This window comes from Ruditapes philippinarum, unplaced genomic scaffold (genome assembly GCF_026571515.1).
Source record: "Ruditapes philippinarum isolate M1 unplaced genomic scaffold, ASM2657151v2 ctg1627_1_1_1_1, whole genome shotgun sequence".
Taxonomy (NCBI): Eukaryota; Metazoa; Mollusca; class Bivalvia; order Venerida; family Veneridae; genus Ruditapes; species Ruditapes philippinarum.
In genome coordinates this window covers 167,556-185,702 of record NW_026862749.1, presented here as the reverse complement: position 1 = coordinate 185,702, position 18,147 = coordinate 167,556, and the positions used below count along the sequence as shown (strand labels likewise).

The 18,147-nt window shown below is 29.9% G+C and overlaps 1 protein-coding gene across 1 annotated transcript in view; it reads left to right on the top strand.

Annotated features, from left to right (window-relative positions):
* Window positions 1–13,874: 13,874 nt before the first annotated feature.
* LOC132720096 (uncharacterized) overlaps window positions 13,875–18,147 on the top strand; it is a 50,214-nt gene continuing 45,941 nt past the window's right edge. The window contains exons 1-5 of the mRNA XM_060704083.1: window positions 13,875–13,893; window positions 14,353–14,391; window positions 15,277–15,315; window positions 16,202–16,240; window positions 17,134–17,172. Of these exons, the coding sequence (XP_060560066.1) occupies window positions 13,875–13,893; window positions 14,353–14,391; window positions 15,277–15,315; window positions 16,202–16,240; window positions 17,134–17,172 (175 nt within the window). The remainder of the gene's footprint in view (window positions 13,894–14,352; window positions 14,392–15,276; window positions 15,316–16,201; window positions 16,241–17,133; window positions 17,173–18,147) is intronic.

The following is an 18,147-nucleotide window of genomic DNA, read 5'->3' as shown; positions in this document are numbered from 1 at the left end:
ATACTGTATTTAAAGTTCACGAGATGAAATAAAATTACATCTTACACAACAAAAAGACAAATTTTCTTTTTATTATATGCTTAAAAACAAGTTAAAACGAAATTTCCATACTTTTAACGTTAATATTAAAACTGTTTCCCCCATTGAGAGACCCATTTAGTCGGAATTTCTCATTAAAAACAAGAAGTCTTGAACTGAAAAATAAGTCCGCCAATCAACATTAAATGACGGTGATATTTATTCATTTTATCAAAAAAATATGAATGATCGCTTGTTTTAATAATAAAACAAACAATTCTTGTAGGAGAAAAAGTCCAACCATCCATCCATATTTCTGTTACTTACTGCGAATTGATATTAGACCTGGCTTTGTAAATTGTAAGCGGCAGCCATTTTTTAAAGTTGTGTATTTCATGGGAGGAAAATAATTGTGTAAGATTCAGAGGGATATAATTTGGATTTGTTAGTCATACACCTTTTTAAAAGAAAGAAAACTTATTTGAGGATTGTAACAGACAAAAAATAAGTGTTGACAGATGTGAAAACATTCAGAAAAGGAGCTAGGAAAATGGAAAACTTGGAAGCTTGCAAGAACGCTGGGTTTCTTTACTTATTCTACGAGTGATGGCTGTCAATGCTTTTCAATTTTTCATAAAGCATACGGCAGTTATTGCTCGTAGGATACTTTAATATGCCCAAATGTCATCAAGAGCAGTTTTGCATGGGGAAGGAATGTATTTTTCAGACTGTAAAAATGAAACAAAAATTATTTAGAGACGAAATTTGGTGATTGGAAATTGAATGAATAGAAGTAAGTTTTCTTCTTTTTATTACTTTTGACATTTAAGTTATTTATCAATTTCAGCTTTGCTTTTTCTATAAACAGCATGACATTGTCAGAATTGTCAGCAAAAATAAAATTGAGGTACCACATGGGGAAAATCTTATAAAAGTAGTTTCGTCATTGAAAAGAGTGAAATTATATTTTGATAATTTTCACTGTGAAATTACCAAATATAATTTTCACGGATAAATCAGTAATCCGCTGAAAAGCATAAAATAAAAAAATATATATCCATTACCTACAATGTAATCATTTTATTTATTTACATTAGTTATCAACTTAAAAAAACTAGTGCAAAAATATAATATTTATAGAGAAAAATGAATACCAATAATAATAATAATAATAATTATAATTATAATAATAATAAACTTCACAGTTCATATATATATATATAAGTGACTTCAACTGATTTTTCTCATTCTTTTTTTATTTGCCCGGGTGATATTGAAATGAGAAAAATAAGTTTATGTCAGTTATTTTAAGTATAAAATCATACTAAAAGTAACTGACATTTACTATTTTCTCATTTAACTTATATGCCTTGAAGTCTTCATGAAAATATCAGATAAAAAATTGTGCTTTAACAATATAATATAACTGCTACATATACCGGGATGTAAAATTACCCATCACTTCAGTATGGGCATAGAAAAGTTGTTTGAAGTGGCAAATGGGTGAAAGATAAGCATCTTTGCTTTCTAACCGTATAGCATTTAATGATAGGAAGAGTTTACTTTTCTTTTTTAATCACTGATAAATAAACAAATAAATGAATAAAGGGATGAAAAAATAAGCAAATAGATAAATAAATAATTAAATAAATTGATGAATGAATAAATAAATATAACATAAGTTGATTGAAAAGTGATAAAAACATAAAATGGTAAAAATGTAATACAAATGCGGTATATCATTATCATTTATATATGCAATGATGTGATTAATTGCTGTCATGGAAATCTATTGTTTGTATGCTGAGTAAATAGCTAAATTTTATGTTCAGAGGGAATACAAAACGCATTCAACCAAAGTTATATTTTTATGGTTATATATTGGCACATCTTCATCTGTTAATTCTTTTGAAATAATATTCAAGTTTATGCGGACAACTAACACATAGCTGTCTGCTTTGCATGTATGTTCCATAAGTGCCAATTCAATGTTCTAAAATATCTTTACTCAAAGAAGTAGTAAATCTTATCAGCTATCGTACAAACTCTAGTTGTAAAATAATGTCCATTTTACAGACAGTCGATTCCACATTTATCATTTCGCTAGTAGTCAATAAATACACTGAAGCACTAACAGTGCAACCGCATAACGCGGAAATAACACAAGTTGAACATTGTGTTGATTAGTTACACAATTTGTGAGAAGTTCTACAACATATTTAGGAATTTCATTAAAACAAATAATGTGTTTTTAAAAATAGTATATTATAATTTACCTTGCCTACCTTATGATAACTATTATTAGCTCAGTTAAACTTAAATAAATAAAAGCAAAAAAGACAATATGAATACATAACTGAAAATGAAAATATTTTTTTATCAAAAAACAAAAGTATCTCAAAAATGTTTTGCAATGGTAAAGAGGTTGCTTTGTTATAACAAATATAATACTATTTATATTCAGAAGTATTTTCAATGATATGTTTCTTTTGGATCGTTTTTTCCCCTGTCGTTTTTTTTCTATTTTATTGTTGTTGTTGTTGCTTCTTAAAAAAAACAAAGAAAACCTTTTAACTTGCAATAACATTTCTGCATATAAAGGGCTTATATCTTTTTATCATAAGATTCCATGCATTGTTACAGCAACAAACGAAAATTAAGACTGAACATTCATTGAATATAATACAAATAACTTACATTATTGTTGTGAAATTCGATCTCATCTCTAACTGATTATTGAAAATCAGACATAAAAATAAAAATTAATTTGCATATAATTAACATAATAAGAAATATATGTGTATCAAAGAAAGCTTTTGGATGATACAAGCTGGTATCAAAATGTTAAAAAGGTTAAAGGCACAATCTGGCGCAGAAATCCATAATAATTAAAATGTTTAGAAATGTCAAACATGTATTCACTATTGGTTTAATCAAAGATTAAGTGAATGTAAGATGTTTAAGAGATGAGGAAAGTATCGCTGAATGTTCAGTAATATGTCGTAAAGGTAGCAAAATGTAAATTATGCAGTATTTTAACTTCTACACGAAATACTTATTTACAAAAATTATATCAATCGCAAATTATTCTATATAGAAAATGAGATAATACCACTTTAAAGAAACTGTAACAGGATACCAAACTTAAAACTTAAAAAAGGTTTTGAGAAATGAAACTTACAGCGATGTGCCTTAAATTGTAAATTTCAAATATAATAAAAAACCAGATATGTGTAATATTATATTACACAAAACACAAAGCACTGACAATGCAAGACATAATATTTATACATTTTTCTGAATATATTTTTGCGGAATCAAATAATTTACTTTATGTAAAGAAAAAAAAATAAAACAAAAATAAAACGATAGTTGAAACATGATAAATTGAAAATACCAATATCACTTCAGCAACTTCCATATTAAATGTTTATGTCTGATGTTTTCATCGCGCATTCAAAATGTTTGCATTTGTTCCGATGCATCACTTGTCTAAACAGCCCTTTTTTATCCATATTTTATGGTAACTAATTCATATAATATATAACGCCGTTTTATATTAATATCCAGTATACGTTTTATTGATTTGTTGAATATCAAATCACTTTTTTCCTTTCTTCTCTAATCTGTAAAATAAAATAAACAATTTCATTTGCATTTTTTCCACATCAAATTTGTTCCTTAAAATATCAAAGTCATAGATTTATTCAAAAGTTTTAAACGATCAATTGCCTGATACAAAATGAAACACATGATTGTGTGTATTTTATAGGAAAGTTATTACTCGCTTTAGGACAGACAAAATATGCATGTATCGCATACTCAATCTGAAACTCTCTAATTTGTATGTAATATGAGTCGTATGAATACATTGACTTACACTTTAAGCATAACGGGGTTTTCAAGTATATGTAATTTTATGTATGTAATTTAATGAACAATATATAACTTTAATATTGTTTTTCATCTAAGCTTGAAACTTTGGTATGTTACTGTTTATTCATAAACAAATTTGAACGAGTCAAAACAACATTAAATGATCATTCTATGCAAGAAAAACAAATATTGACAAAAAACTTATTAATATTTTATAAAGTCTTATAACGTGCGTAAATTTATTATGCTTGTTTCAAATTATAAGAATTTGTGTGTAAGTTACTATAAATATAAAATTGTTAAAACGTTAAAGTTACAACAATTTAAATTACATTCACACTTTAGATGTTATGTTTATTAATTAAAATGCATGGCACACAAGTACATGACAATAAAAGAGAGGCGCCTCAGTTTAAAGAATAGTTAATAACCGCCAAATAACTCTTATGCAATGACGGTGAAAATTATGTGATGCTTAAAACATATACAAACATGAAAATAGTACGATGAATGTAAACATAAAAATGGTGAGTATATGTACCTGATTAATTAACTATTTCCCAAGCACTTATCAATCACCATCATGTACTTCTGATAGCCATGTTTCATTGTTTGTTATGTTTAGCTTATTAGTTCGAATCAGTAATTCAGTGTTCTATAACATTATTCTTGTACACGCTGACCCTATAAATTTTACATAACACATATTAACTCTTCACGCTGAATCTCTCTTCTTCTACACAGTCCTACGCATAAACCATTCCAGCCTGCTGAATCTCAGTAAGGGCTTATCAGCTAGTAAATCACTATTAACGGTATGTCTCCCATTAACACGTCCAGTGAGTTGAGAGTTTTGTCATTATTTATTGCCCCTCTGTATCTAACGGCCCCAACTTTGAAGGATCAAATTTCTGTTGAAGATACGCTCACTAAAATTATCAATGTTTTTTTCTCCTTTCTTTTGTAACTGGGTCTGTGGCCCTATTGAATTGTGAAACTTGGCAATTATTTGTAAATATACTTTATAACATACAATAATTTTTTAAATTAATAATAAATAAAGTTCAATAGCTTAGTGTCACTGTTACTCATGTTACTGTGTTACTCATGTTACTGACTGAACACCCCTCCCGGCCTGCTAAAAAACAAAAACCTAAAACAAAAATCTGTTCATAGATGTAGCTTTTACTGCAAAGTGCAAGACTCTTAACTAAAATGACCAGGTAAGTGATAATTTTATTATTAGCTCGACTATACTAAGAATATGGTGATTTGTCCTACTTACCTTAGTTTACAAGTCGAAGTTAGCGTCCATACTTTAAATTAATGTTTATGCGCCTATAACTTCTTTATTTCTTAAGGTATCGATTTCAAATATATATTCCTTATCACCATCCACATCATTTGATAAGGTGCAAAACTCTAAAACCAGTATTTCCAGAACTATATCCCCTTGAATTTAAATAATGTTTTATTTTACTCTAACATCTTCATTTCATATTAAAGTTTAAACTTCAAACATGTGTTCCTTATCATCAACTACGTCATAGTGGTAATGTTTTTTTTTCAACTCTAACACCAATTTTTCCAGAATTATCTCCCCATGAATTTTTTTCCTCTCAAAAAAATGTTACTTTTTACATTCTTTTTTATTTCTTAAGGTATCAACCTTTAACTTCAAATGTATTTCCTTATCATGTGTGACAAGATTCATTACTGTAGCATGAATATTTCCAGGATTATTTACCCCATTCAAATTTGTTTTGAATAAAAATTGATATTTTATAACTTTAAACAATAACATGACAAGCTTTATAACTCTAGCATCAATATTTTCAGAATCATCATCCCTTTATACGTTGAATTTTCCTTATTAAATTCGGACTTCAACAAGAGCTGTCACATAAGTGACGAATGCCCCCGAAAAAGTTTCTTAAGCATGCAGGACTGGTCGTATGCAAAGAAAATAGGGTGAAAGTAACAAATTTCTTAATATTTCTTTGTAGTATTGTACCTATAATCTCTAATTGTGATAGCGTGAACCTTCCAAACATAAGTGTGACCTGACCTTTGAAGAAGAGACGTGGTTCCTAGACACAACAGATTGATGTCAAGAGATAGACATTTGTGCCAAGTTATTTCAAAATCCCACAATGCATGACAAAGTTACATACTGAGCATGATTGTTGTGTAAGTGGGGACACACAAACGAACAGACGGACATGAGCCTTAGGTGCGATACATCGTCCTGATGTGGTAGACGTTTGTGCCAAGTTATTATAAAATCTTCCCATTCATGTCAAAGTTACAGTCCGGACATGAATGTGTATCTTCAAACTCTTCTCGAAAGAATGACTTTGAAGGTAGGGATAGGGGTCTTAGTCGCGACATGTCATCTTGATGTGGAAAGTATTTATGCCTAGTTATTTTGTAATCCTTTGATGCACGACAGTCCGGACACGAATGCGTGTAACTATAAACTCTAATTATGATAAAGTGAAACTTCAAAATGTTAATGTGACCTTGACCTCTGAGGTAGGGACGTAATTCTTGGACGCGACACATCGTCTTGCGGTGGTAGACATTAATGCCTAGTTATTTAATATCATTCAATGCATGACAAAGTTATGAATAAAGTGGGGACGCACAGACAGACGGACATCCAGACAAACAGAGGGACATAGCAATTTCGATATGCTCTTTTCCGCGGCATAAAAATGTTTCAACACCTATATCAGGTGCGATTAGAATTATAACTCAAGTCCTGTATTTCTAGAATTATCTCCATTTCATTTTTGAATTAGGGATTTATTTAAAATTCAAATATTTCCAAAAATTACTTTGTTATTATGAATGACATCAACTCTAGACTTAAGACAATTGTCCTTTATCATTACTAACTTCATGAATGACAAGGTTTATAACTCTAGCATCCTTATTTCGTGAAATATTTCCTCTTTAAACTTAGAATTTTACTTTAAAAACTTTATGTACTTTTTGCTTGTATCATTTTGGTACATTAAAAAAATCTCATTCATTTCTTTTCCTACAAGATCGAATGATAAGCTTCAATTATGCTTTGAATCAAGTATTATTATTACTAAACATTCTTTGCTACTTCTAAAAAAATAAGAAAAATAATGTAAATTACTGAGGTATGATATGCCTTTAATATGAACGTAATTTATACAATTATTTTCATTGTGAGTTGTAAGTGATTAAAAACCTTTTATAATGTAATCCAATTTTTATTTGTCTTTAACTATTATTAACAAATGTATAGATCTCTTTACACTAAAAAGTTAAATTTATTTTTTTCGTTACATCTAAAATGTTCCCTATATGTCTTCTACCTTAAAGTATACATTCTTGAAACATGATAGGATCATAAAACATTCAAGGGTGCTGCTATCAGTAATACAGTGACAAGCCGTGTAATTATAATTAAATGCTCATCACTGACCAGAGATAGGAAATTTTTCGGGGAAAGTTTATGCGTAGGACTAATTGAATTCTCAACAAAGCTCTTAACGTAAATTACATCATTAATTGATGAGTACCTATAGAAGATCATTGTACTATCGTATTCCATGTGAAACAATTAGTGTATTTAATATTGGCGTGATCGATTGGTATTATTTTATCGTTTTCAAAATTCAAGTATTAGACATATATACTTGCATTTACTACATGAAAGAATTGTGGCATGTTTTCATATTCAGTTATGTTAATTTGTCTCTTTGTTGATTTTACTCTGTATCTTTCTGTGATGTAGCATAAAATATTCACATCTTCGTTTATCTGTTTGTACGGATAGCAGACACATACGTTTCTCTTGCAAACGGGTTTCCTTATCGGCCTCTTGAAAATTAACCTATAGTGTGCAATAAATATACATATAACGGACAGACGTTTAATAATTGTGATTGATAACGGTAATAATTAAAGATTTAAACCTTTTTCATTCATTTTTATTCAAACACACAATTACAAATATTTCTTATACTATCTCAATGCAATTATGATAACACAAGTTTGGTATTATATAGATGCATGTACACATGAATTTCGTAAAAGCACAATAGGAACATTGTAAAAAAACTATTCAAATTCAATGAGTTAGAATATAAAATGATAGGACCTATTTCGAAACCCAAATTTTGACTGGCCCTTACAGGGTTATTATGTTATGGTATCGACAAGATATATAAGTATGCAAACCAAAGAAAATATTTATCCTGCAAAATTGATATAATAATATGTAAAATGTGTAAATATTTTATAATTGCATTTAATTATACAGCGTGTGTAAAAAATCAAGCAAAATGTTGCTGTTATTCTATGTGTTGTCTGGTGGTGGATGGTGGCCGAAATTGATATACTGTTTTAAAATATCTGTAATTTTTTGCACATGCATAATTAAGAAATAACAGAAAATTTTGTTAATATATGAATATAATGTTTATTGTTCAAAACTCTGTTTGCAGCATTCATGGCCAGATTTCGAGGGTAAAATATAAACAAACCTACTTGTATATTTAAGTTTCTAGAATATAACTCGTATGTTATGTAAAACTCTGGCCGGTGAAAGAAATGTGACATGTGTAGAACAAATCTAAATAGCTATTAGAATAGACTTAATTCACATAGTCTGCGAGTTTCACTTTTTTACAATTGTGTGCTTTTGAGGGATCTATCCATTCCAAAACATGCAATTGTTATGTTTTCAGTTCTTTGGTATTTTTATACCACTTTAAAAAGATAAAATATTCTGTAAAACACAAAGGAAGATCTTCTTACAGTAAACTAACAATACGAAATGAGAAAGACGGGCTACAATAAACGTAACACTGTTATTTGTTTAAAAGGAAACAGGCTGAAATCGGACGGAATGGGCATCTACAAAACGGAGCGAAATGTTGTGACAGCTAAATAACCAACGGTCTACAACATATATACACTAGTATAAGAATACGTTAATTACACTCCACTCTATCTAAGAACATTCCATGATTATCGTTTTTACAGAAAATCAAGACATTAATTGTACTAATTGCCATACTAAAAATGTGACTGAGTCATCAAATATGAAAATGTTGTGATTGGATGCATACAAACAATACAATTTTAACTTCATACATTTACAGAATAATTGTGTAGAAATCAATCGAATATTAAATTTACATACTATGCCTTTGTTGCACGTTGTTCGATCCCTTAATCAATATAATAATTGTGTTTTTTTTAATTTTACCCATGAAATATGGTGCTATATCAATCAAATATATTTCATATTTTTAAAAATAAAAATAAAATATAAGTATGAAACTGGGCCGTCCCGGCTCGTGAAAATAAGTGGCATTTTATTATGTTTCGTGCAAATATATTCCATATTTCACTCAAACAAAAAAAATATCCTCTTAATATTTGTAACATATTTTTGTTTGAAACTTTTGGTTTTGAAAAACAACAAGCTGTTGTGAAACACTTAATTTATTCAAGCTTTATAAATATACAATTTTTATTTGTGTTTGAGTGTTTTGATGCACTAAGTGGACTGTTTATTATATACTTATAAATGAAATATTGAGAAATATTGATGAAATAAAATGCGTATTATCATTTTCCGTATTTTCACTGTAAAAATTTATTTTTCACTGCAGTGAAACATATTTTCCGTATTTTAACTTGTGTCTTGCCGGACTACTTTCTTTTAAATTCTGCCAGTACACAAAATTTAAGGCAAAGTCTTTCAAATTTTATCATAATAAAAAAAATGTATATAATAAACAGAAAATTCAAGTTTTTCTATAAAAACATGATTTATTTTCATCTTGTGGCATGAAAATTACCATATTTCACTCGTGGCTACGGCCACTCATGAAATGTTTATTTTCATACCACTCGATGAAAATAAATCATGTATTTATAGAAAAAAACTTGAATATCCTCTATTTATTCTACTTATCACTAATATGTGTTATAATGAAAACAAATAACTATATTTCCTTTCGTACATAATATCCTTGAAACACAACCGCTATCCATTATTTTGTTTGAGTACAGACTATTGTCATAATTATTTTAAATACACACCCCGGAATAAACACAGACAGAATCGCACATATGAGGTTTTAATATTCTGCCAAGAGAAGTACAAAGTAACAGGAAATGTAAATTTCAACTCTCAACTCAAATAATTTTATTGCGTTAAACATACAATATCTGTTGTTAGCACATACAAAATATCTATAGGCAGAAGACATAGATTTTTCAAGGAGCACAAAAATACTGTAAAACATTTGAATTCATAATTATGACGTGTTAGAGGTTCTGTAAAACAGGAAATGTAAATAACATATATGTCTAATAAATATCATTTCAGGATTTGGCAATCAGTTACATTTGTAATAAAAATATAATTACATTGAAATTTGAATTGGTCCAAAAGATTGAAAGTGTGGTCAGTTTGATATGTTAACAGTGACAGGAAATAACAGTCACGATACTATAAGATAACTAGCATACATCTTGACTATCTGAAATAAAACTTTTTCACACGTCATCCAGTTTTTTAGTTTGTTTCAAGGAAAACTGAATCTAAAATATGACCATTATACATATACTGTATATATAAAGTGTTCTTTTTTTTTTTTTTTTTTTTTTTTTTTTTTTTTTCAAAAACATATAAACACAATCATTCACATTTACATAGAAACTCCAGACAGAAAAAAACGTAAAAACAAAACTTTCAAAAAATTCATTCTTACACTAAACAAAACACACACACACACACAAACGCACACACGTGTGTGTGTGACATCACTTAACTATATAAAAGGTGGCTATTAAAGTTTTTGAAGCCGCACAACGCTATCAGAACAAATCCAAAGAAATAATACAAAACTTTTAAATATATACATTTAGATTTCTTCAAAACAAACTTATTTTTCTTTAACAAGTATAGTTAAACGTACCACCACTGCAATGATGAGTATGGCTATGCAAAACTTTCATTTGGGCATAAAAATACCGCAAAGCAACGTTTAAGGCCAAAGTTCACTAGCTTTTTCATTGTCGTTTGGAGCAACTTGTCCGTATATTCTTTATATAATTAAAATGATAAATAAATATATTTTTATTTTATGTAACAATACAGCATTTAAAATTAAATTATCTTAACTTATGTTTTAAAAACTATCAAATCGACACGATTTCACGAATTTGAATGTTTTTAAATAAGGTTCACACTGATAAAGAAAGTACACTATTTAATCTTGTAAGACAATAAAAACATAACAAAAGCTACCAAAGCTAATAATGTTTTTAAGTACTTGTTTCTCCAGAGCAGCTCTGATATTTATCTTATTTAAAATCAAAGTATCTAAATCAAAGTAAATAACTTAAATCTAAATATTTCTGATGAAGTACGACTTAATTGAAAGTCGAACCAAATTACCATTACCAAAGGTCGAATTGGTGAGGGGTATCCTGAAAGTTCACAAGAGTCATCTGTTCCAACCATAGTTGTTTATTTTGCCAGCATCTTCCGCTTTGCTGTACAACATGGTTGTCAGAGATTAAAAAAGGAATCCTTGCACGGTTACACAGGTCAAACAGCTGGTGGGATTTTGAAAATATGTTACAGGAGTTACCAATACCACAGGTGTGAAAATTGCTGTAACAATCTGCTTCGCTGCATAAAATGGCCGCAAGTGCTAAAAATCGAGAAATCTTGTCCGGCTGTCACAGGTCAAATTACATGGGGAAATTACTGATACTTTACAGGAGTGATCGTTACCTATCTTAGTTGTATATATCACCGGCACGTTCAAATTCTCTGCGCACTATTGCCGCAAGAACTCAAATATGAAACATCTTGTCCAGTACGTTTTCACGGGTCAAATTGATGGCAAGATATCGGTGGAATCTCACAAGGATGATCAGTACCAACCGTAGTTGACATCGCCTCCACGTTCTGCTCCTCTGCACACATTGAATTGCTTGTCATTATAACTATACCACATATATTATTATGTGCCAAAACACATTTTATAATTTTTAGTTATAGACATCAATCGAAAAAGCAGAGATGCCGTTGAGTGTATAAACTGAGTTGTGTTAACTTTTCTGAAATGATATCTTTTATATTAGTACCTTATCCTAAGTTTCACTGCAGTTGACAGTATTTGAAGATTTAAAAAAAAAAATCTTTTCAAATTGAAAGTTATACATTAGGATGGTCATACCTTAACTTCAAACATGTTAAAGATGTTATTCACGGATACAATTTTTACAATTTCTTTTGAATGTATTTTTTAAAATATAAAAGTTAAAGTGAGACTGATGGAAAGAAAATTGAAATTTATTTTAGTAACACATTTTTATTGAAAGTCCGTATAATAAAAGATGACATAATCATTTAGAATTTTAAATCGGTTGTGAATTTTCGAAAGAATTACCATTGTTGTATAAGGTGAAAAATATGTGGAAAATAATTTTAAAATATTATAATTGAAAAACTTCAAGAAGGATATTGACACTTGGCATGATTGGATTAAGTTTTATCGATTTTAATCATAGCTTTAACAAATGCAATTCCTTCATGATTACATCTTTTACACTTAAAATCTATATTTACAGATATAGAAAAACCAAGGCATAAAAGAAGCTTGACGAGTGGTGAGTAGATAAACGTTATTTTTTTCTGTAACAATAACAGTTTATATTTTGAATATCCGTAAAACTGTACATGACAAAACCACTTGGAATACAACGGTAGAGAATAGATAAATACAGAATCCCTAAAGAAGACCCAACACGGCAAAATTGAAAATGTTGCAGGCTCGGTTTGATTGAGCCTGTTCATGGACGGTACTGGAAAGTGCAAATTACCGTCCACGCCCCCTAGCACCGGCTTAAGCAGAATTCAACATTTAAACATGAAATGGTAAAAATTTGAATTTAGAAACATCCGCAGATGTGTTCATACGGCGGTTATCATGGAACCTTCAATGTGACACTTCCGTGCCATTCCATGAAAAGCGGCGTATGGTCCCCAAGTAATAAAAAGCGTGTGCCCTAAACGAGAAAACAATGGGCGGAACTAAATAAAATGGAATTTTGAAAGGGGATCAGAGGATATGAAGCCTGCGTATCACAGATTAGACGTCAAAAGACAAATTTTAAAAGCAGGCAACATATCCTAAGGGTGATTCAACATTATTCAAGTAGGAATATTGGAACCACCCAACTAGAAAATGCCGAAAAGTAGAAACTAAAAATACCACAAGCACAACAATAATGCCGTGCTGAACGATCTTCAAGGATCGAAAAAATAACATCATTGATTAAATGTACGGGGAGACTTTTTACAGCCGCCACTCGGCACAAATAACACGGATGTGATCATAAAATAGATAAATACAGAATCCCTAAAGAAGACCCAACACGGCAAAATTGAAAATGTTGCAGGCTCGGTTTGATTGAGCCTGTTCATGGACGGTACTGGAAAGTGCAAATTACCGTCCACGCCCCCTAGCACCGGCTTAAGCAGAATTCAACATTTAAACATGAAATGGTAAAAATTTGAATTTAGAAACATCCGCAGATGTGTTCATACGGCGGTTATCATGGAACCTTCAATGTGACACTTCCGTGCCATTCCATGAAAAGCGGCGTATGGTCCCCAAGTAATAAAAAGCGTGTGCCCTAAACGAGAAAACAATGGGCGGAACTAAATAAAATGGAATTTTGAAAGGGGATCAGAGGATATGAAGCCTGCGTATCACAGATTAGACGTCAAAAGACAAATTTTAAAAGCAGGCAACATATCCTAAGGGTGATTCAACATTATTCAAGTAGGAATATTGGAACCACCCAAATTTTTTCTGTAACAATAACAGTTTATATTTTGAATATCCGTAAAACTGTACATGACAAAACCACTTGGAATACAACGGTAGAGAATTCTTGCCAGAATGACCACTATGGTACAAGGTGTAAAATGAATGGGAAATATTTATTATCATAAAAACATTATAGATTATAATCATAGCTGCACCAAATATAATTTTCTAAAAGAACCAATCTTTTACACTTGTAATTTTTCTTTACAGACAAAAACATCCCCAAACGTAAAAGAAGCAACAGGAGTGGTGAGTATATAAACTTTTTGCTTTTCTAAACTGAAATTAACATATTAACATTATATATTGACTATACGTACAGTTATAGATGAAATAACCACTTGCTAATGCACAATGAAAGAATGACTATTGTTGTATAAGGTGGAAAAGAATGGGAATACATATCAATAGTCGTTAATGAAGACAAATCGACTAGACATGATTTGGATTCTGGATTATTATTTTTTTAAATCATTGCTTTTAATCATAACTTCAGCAAATGCAATTTCTGCAACATTACGTCTTAAACACTTTTAATCTGTATTTACAGCCATAGAAAATCCAAGTCTTGAAAGAAACTGGACGAGTGGTGAGTACATAAATGTTAAGTTTTTTTAGTATTGATAATAACACAGTAATTTATTTATTGAATATCGGTGTGATAATAGAAGACACAACCACTTGGAATTTTACAAACTTAAGGTTGATATTTTTGATATTTTTAATGGATTACGGATTCATTTGTTTCAAGTGTCTTAAGACATGTTGCACTTGCTATAGTTATCTTACATAAACTTTCATCATCAAAAAATATATAACATGGCTTAATCTCACTTAGTAGTGATTTTTGAATTACCATTTTGTTTCGTTTTTAATTCATTTTTAAAGAATAGCACGTTAAAGGCAGGTAAAATGCTTCCATCTACTAAAAAGTAGAAAATACTATTAATTTTGGATCCAAAAAAGGATCAAGTACTGAAGTGTTGTTTAATTCAGCTCAGGTGAGATCCCTATCTCAGTAAAATATAACAAAACAGCCTTAAAAGAACACGTTCAACAGGTATTTCTTTTAATTGTGTTCAAAGTATATCAAAACGACATGACACTCTTAGACATGACTTTTTGCAAATTAGTTCAGCAGTCACATGCTATAACTACAAACAAAGATTCGGATTTGGAACTGTCCATGTTTATCGGCATAAAACTGAAATTAACATATTAACATTATATATTGACTATACGTACAGTTATAGATGAAATAACCACTTGCTAATGCACAATGAAAGAATGACTATTGTTGTATAAGGTGGAAAAGAATGGGAATACATATCAATAGTCGTTAATGAAGACAAATCGACTAGACATGATTTGGATTCTGGATTATTTTTTTTTAAATCATTGCTTTTAATCATAACTTCAGCAAATGCAATTTCTGCAACATTACGTCTTAAACACTTTTAATCTGTATTTACAGCCATAGAAAATCCAAGTCTTGAAAGAAACTGGACGAGTGGTGAGTACATAAATGTTAAGTTTTTTTAGTATTGATAATAACACAGTAATTTATTTATTGAATATCGGTGTGATAATAGAAGGACACAACCACTTGGAATTTTACAAACTTAAGGTTGATATTTTTGATATTTTTAATGGATTACGGATTCATTTGTTTCAAGTGTCTTAAGACATGTTGCACTTGCTATAGTTATCTTACATAAACTTTCATCATCAAAAAATATATAACATGGCTTAATCTCACTTAGTAGTGATTTTTGAATTACCATTTTGTTTCGTTTTTAATTCATTTTTAAAGAATAGCACGTTAAAGGCAGGTAAAATGCTTCCATCTACTAAAAAGGAGAAAATACTATTAATTTTGGATCCAAAAAAGGATCAAGTACTGAAGTGTTGTTTAATTCAGCTCAGGTGAGATCCCTATCTCAGTAAAATATAACAAAACAGCCTTAAAAGAACACGTTCAACAGGTATTTCTTTTAATTGTGTTCAAAGTATATCAAAACGACATGACACTCTTAGACATGACTTTTTGCAAATTAGTTCAGCAGTCACATGCTATAACTACAAACAAAGATTCGGATTTGGAACTGTCCATGTTTATCGGCATAAAACTGAAATTAACATATTAACATTATATATTGACTATACGTACAGTTATAGATGAAATAACCACTTGCTAATGCACAATGAAAGAATGACTATTGTTGTATAAGGTGGAAAAGAATGGGAATACATATCAATAGTCGTTAATGAAGACAAATCGACTAGACATGATTTGGATTCTGGATTATTTTTTTTTAAATCATTGCTTTTAATCATAACTTCAGCAAATGCAATTTCTGCAACATTACGTCTTAAACACTTTTAATCTGTATTTACAGCCATAGAAAATCCAAGTCTTGAAAGAAACTGGACGAGTGGTGAGTACATAAATGTTAAGTTTTTTTAGTATTGATAATAACACAGTAATTTATTTATTGAATATCGGTGTGATAATAGAAGACACAACCACTTGGAATTTTACAAACTTAAGGTTGATATTTTTGATATTTTTAATGGATTACGGATTCATTTGTTTCAAGTGTCTTAAGACATGTTGCACTTGCTATAGTTATCTTACATAAACTTTCATCATCAAATAATATATAACATGGCTTAATCTCACTTAGTAGTGATTTTTGAATTACCATTTTGTTTCGTTTTTAATTCATTTTTAAAGAATAGCACGTTAAAGGCAGGTAAAATGCTTCCATCTACTAAAAAGTAGAAAATACTATTAATTTTGGATCCAAAAAAGGATCAAGTACTGAAGTGTTGTTTAATTCAGCTCAGGTGAGATCCCTATCTCAGTAAAATATAACAAAACAGCCTTAAAAGAACACGTTCAACAGGTATTTCTTTTAATTGTGTTCAAAGTATATCAAAACGACATGACACTCTTAGACATGACTTTTTGCAAATTAGCTCAGCGGTCACATGCTATAACTACAAACAAAGATTCGGATTTGGAACTGTCCATGTTTATCGGCATAAAACTGAAATTAACATATTAGCATTATATATTGACTATACGTACAGTTATAGATGAAATAACCACTTGCTAATGCACAATGAAAGAATGACTATTGTTGTATAAGGTGGAAAAGAATGGGAATACATATCAATAGTCGTTAATGAAGACAAATCGACTAGACATGATTTGGATTCTGGATTATTTTTTTCTTTAAATCATTGCTTTTAATCATAACTTCAGCAAAATTTAATGCAATTTCTGCAAAATTACGTCTTAAACATTTTTAATCTGTATTTGCAGCCATAGAAAATCCTAGTCTTGAAAGAAACTGGACGAGTCGTGAGTACATAAATGTTAAGTTTTTTCAGTATTGATAATAACACAGTAATTTATTTATTGAATATCTGTGTGATAATAGAAGACACAACCACTTGGAATTTTACAAACTTAAGTTTGATATTTTTGATATTTTTTAATGGATTACGGATTCATTTGTTTCAAGTGTCTTAAGACATGTTGCACTTGCTATAGTTATCTTACATAAACTTTCATCATCAAAAAAATATAACAAAACATATCATCAGTAAAATATAACAAAACAGCCTTAAAAGAACACGTTCAATAGGTATTTCTTTTAATTTTGTTCAAAGTATATCAAAACGACATGACACTCTTAGACATGACTTTTTGCAAATTAGTTCAGCAGTTACATGCTATAACTACAAACAAAGATTCGGATTTGGAACTGTCCATGTTTATCGGCATACAAGTAAACTTTATAGAATTCATTTCCTATTGAATAATTTTAAGGCGGGAACAAATGTTCACAGCTAAATAAAACAGATTGCTATTAAAATTTATTTATAATTTAGTATTCATTATTTTACAGTATTTACATTTTCCATTAACAGACATTACAAAGGGAATGCGATTAAAAATCGTATTGTTATTATATCCCTCGCAGAATCTTCGATTTTCAAAACTTTACAGAAATCTGTATCAAAGCAATATGCTATTGGTAATCATTGATTAAAACATGCAAGTGCTGATGATTAAATATCGACTTATCCGTAACTAACGGCATGAATAAAGCTGCAGTAATCATTATATGTGCAATAACCTGGCAGTACAATCCATAATCTATCCAGCTAGCTTACGGAACGTCGGTGGTTCTACTCAGGTGCCCGTTCGTGCTTGAAATAATGTACGGAAGGGCACATGAGGTCTTCCTTGACCAGTAAAGCTGGAACGTCGCGATATTACCGATACTGTGTCGGTGTGACGTAAAACCCAATAAAAAAATATCCATAATCT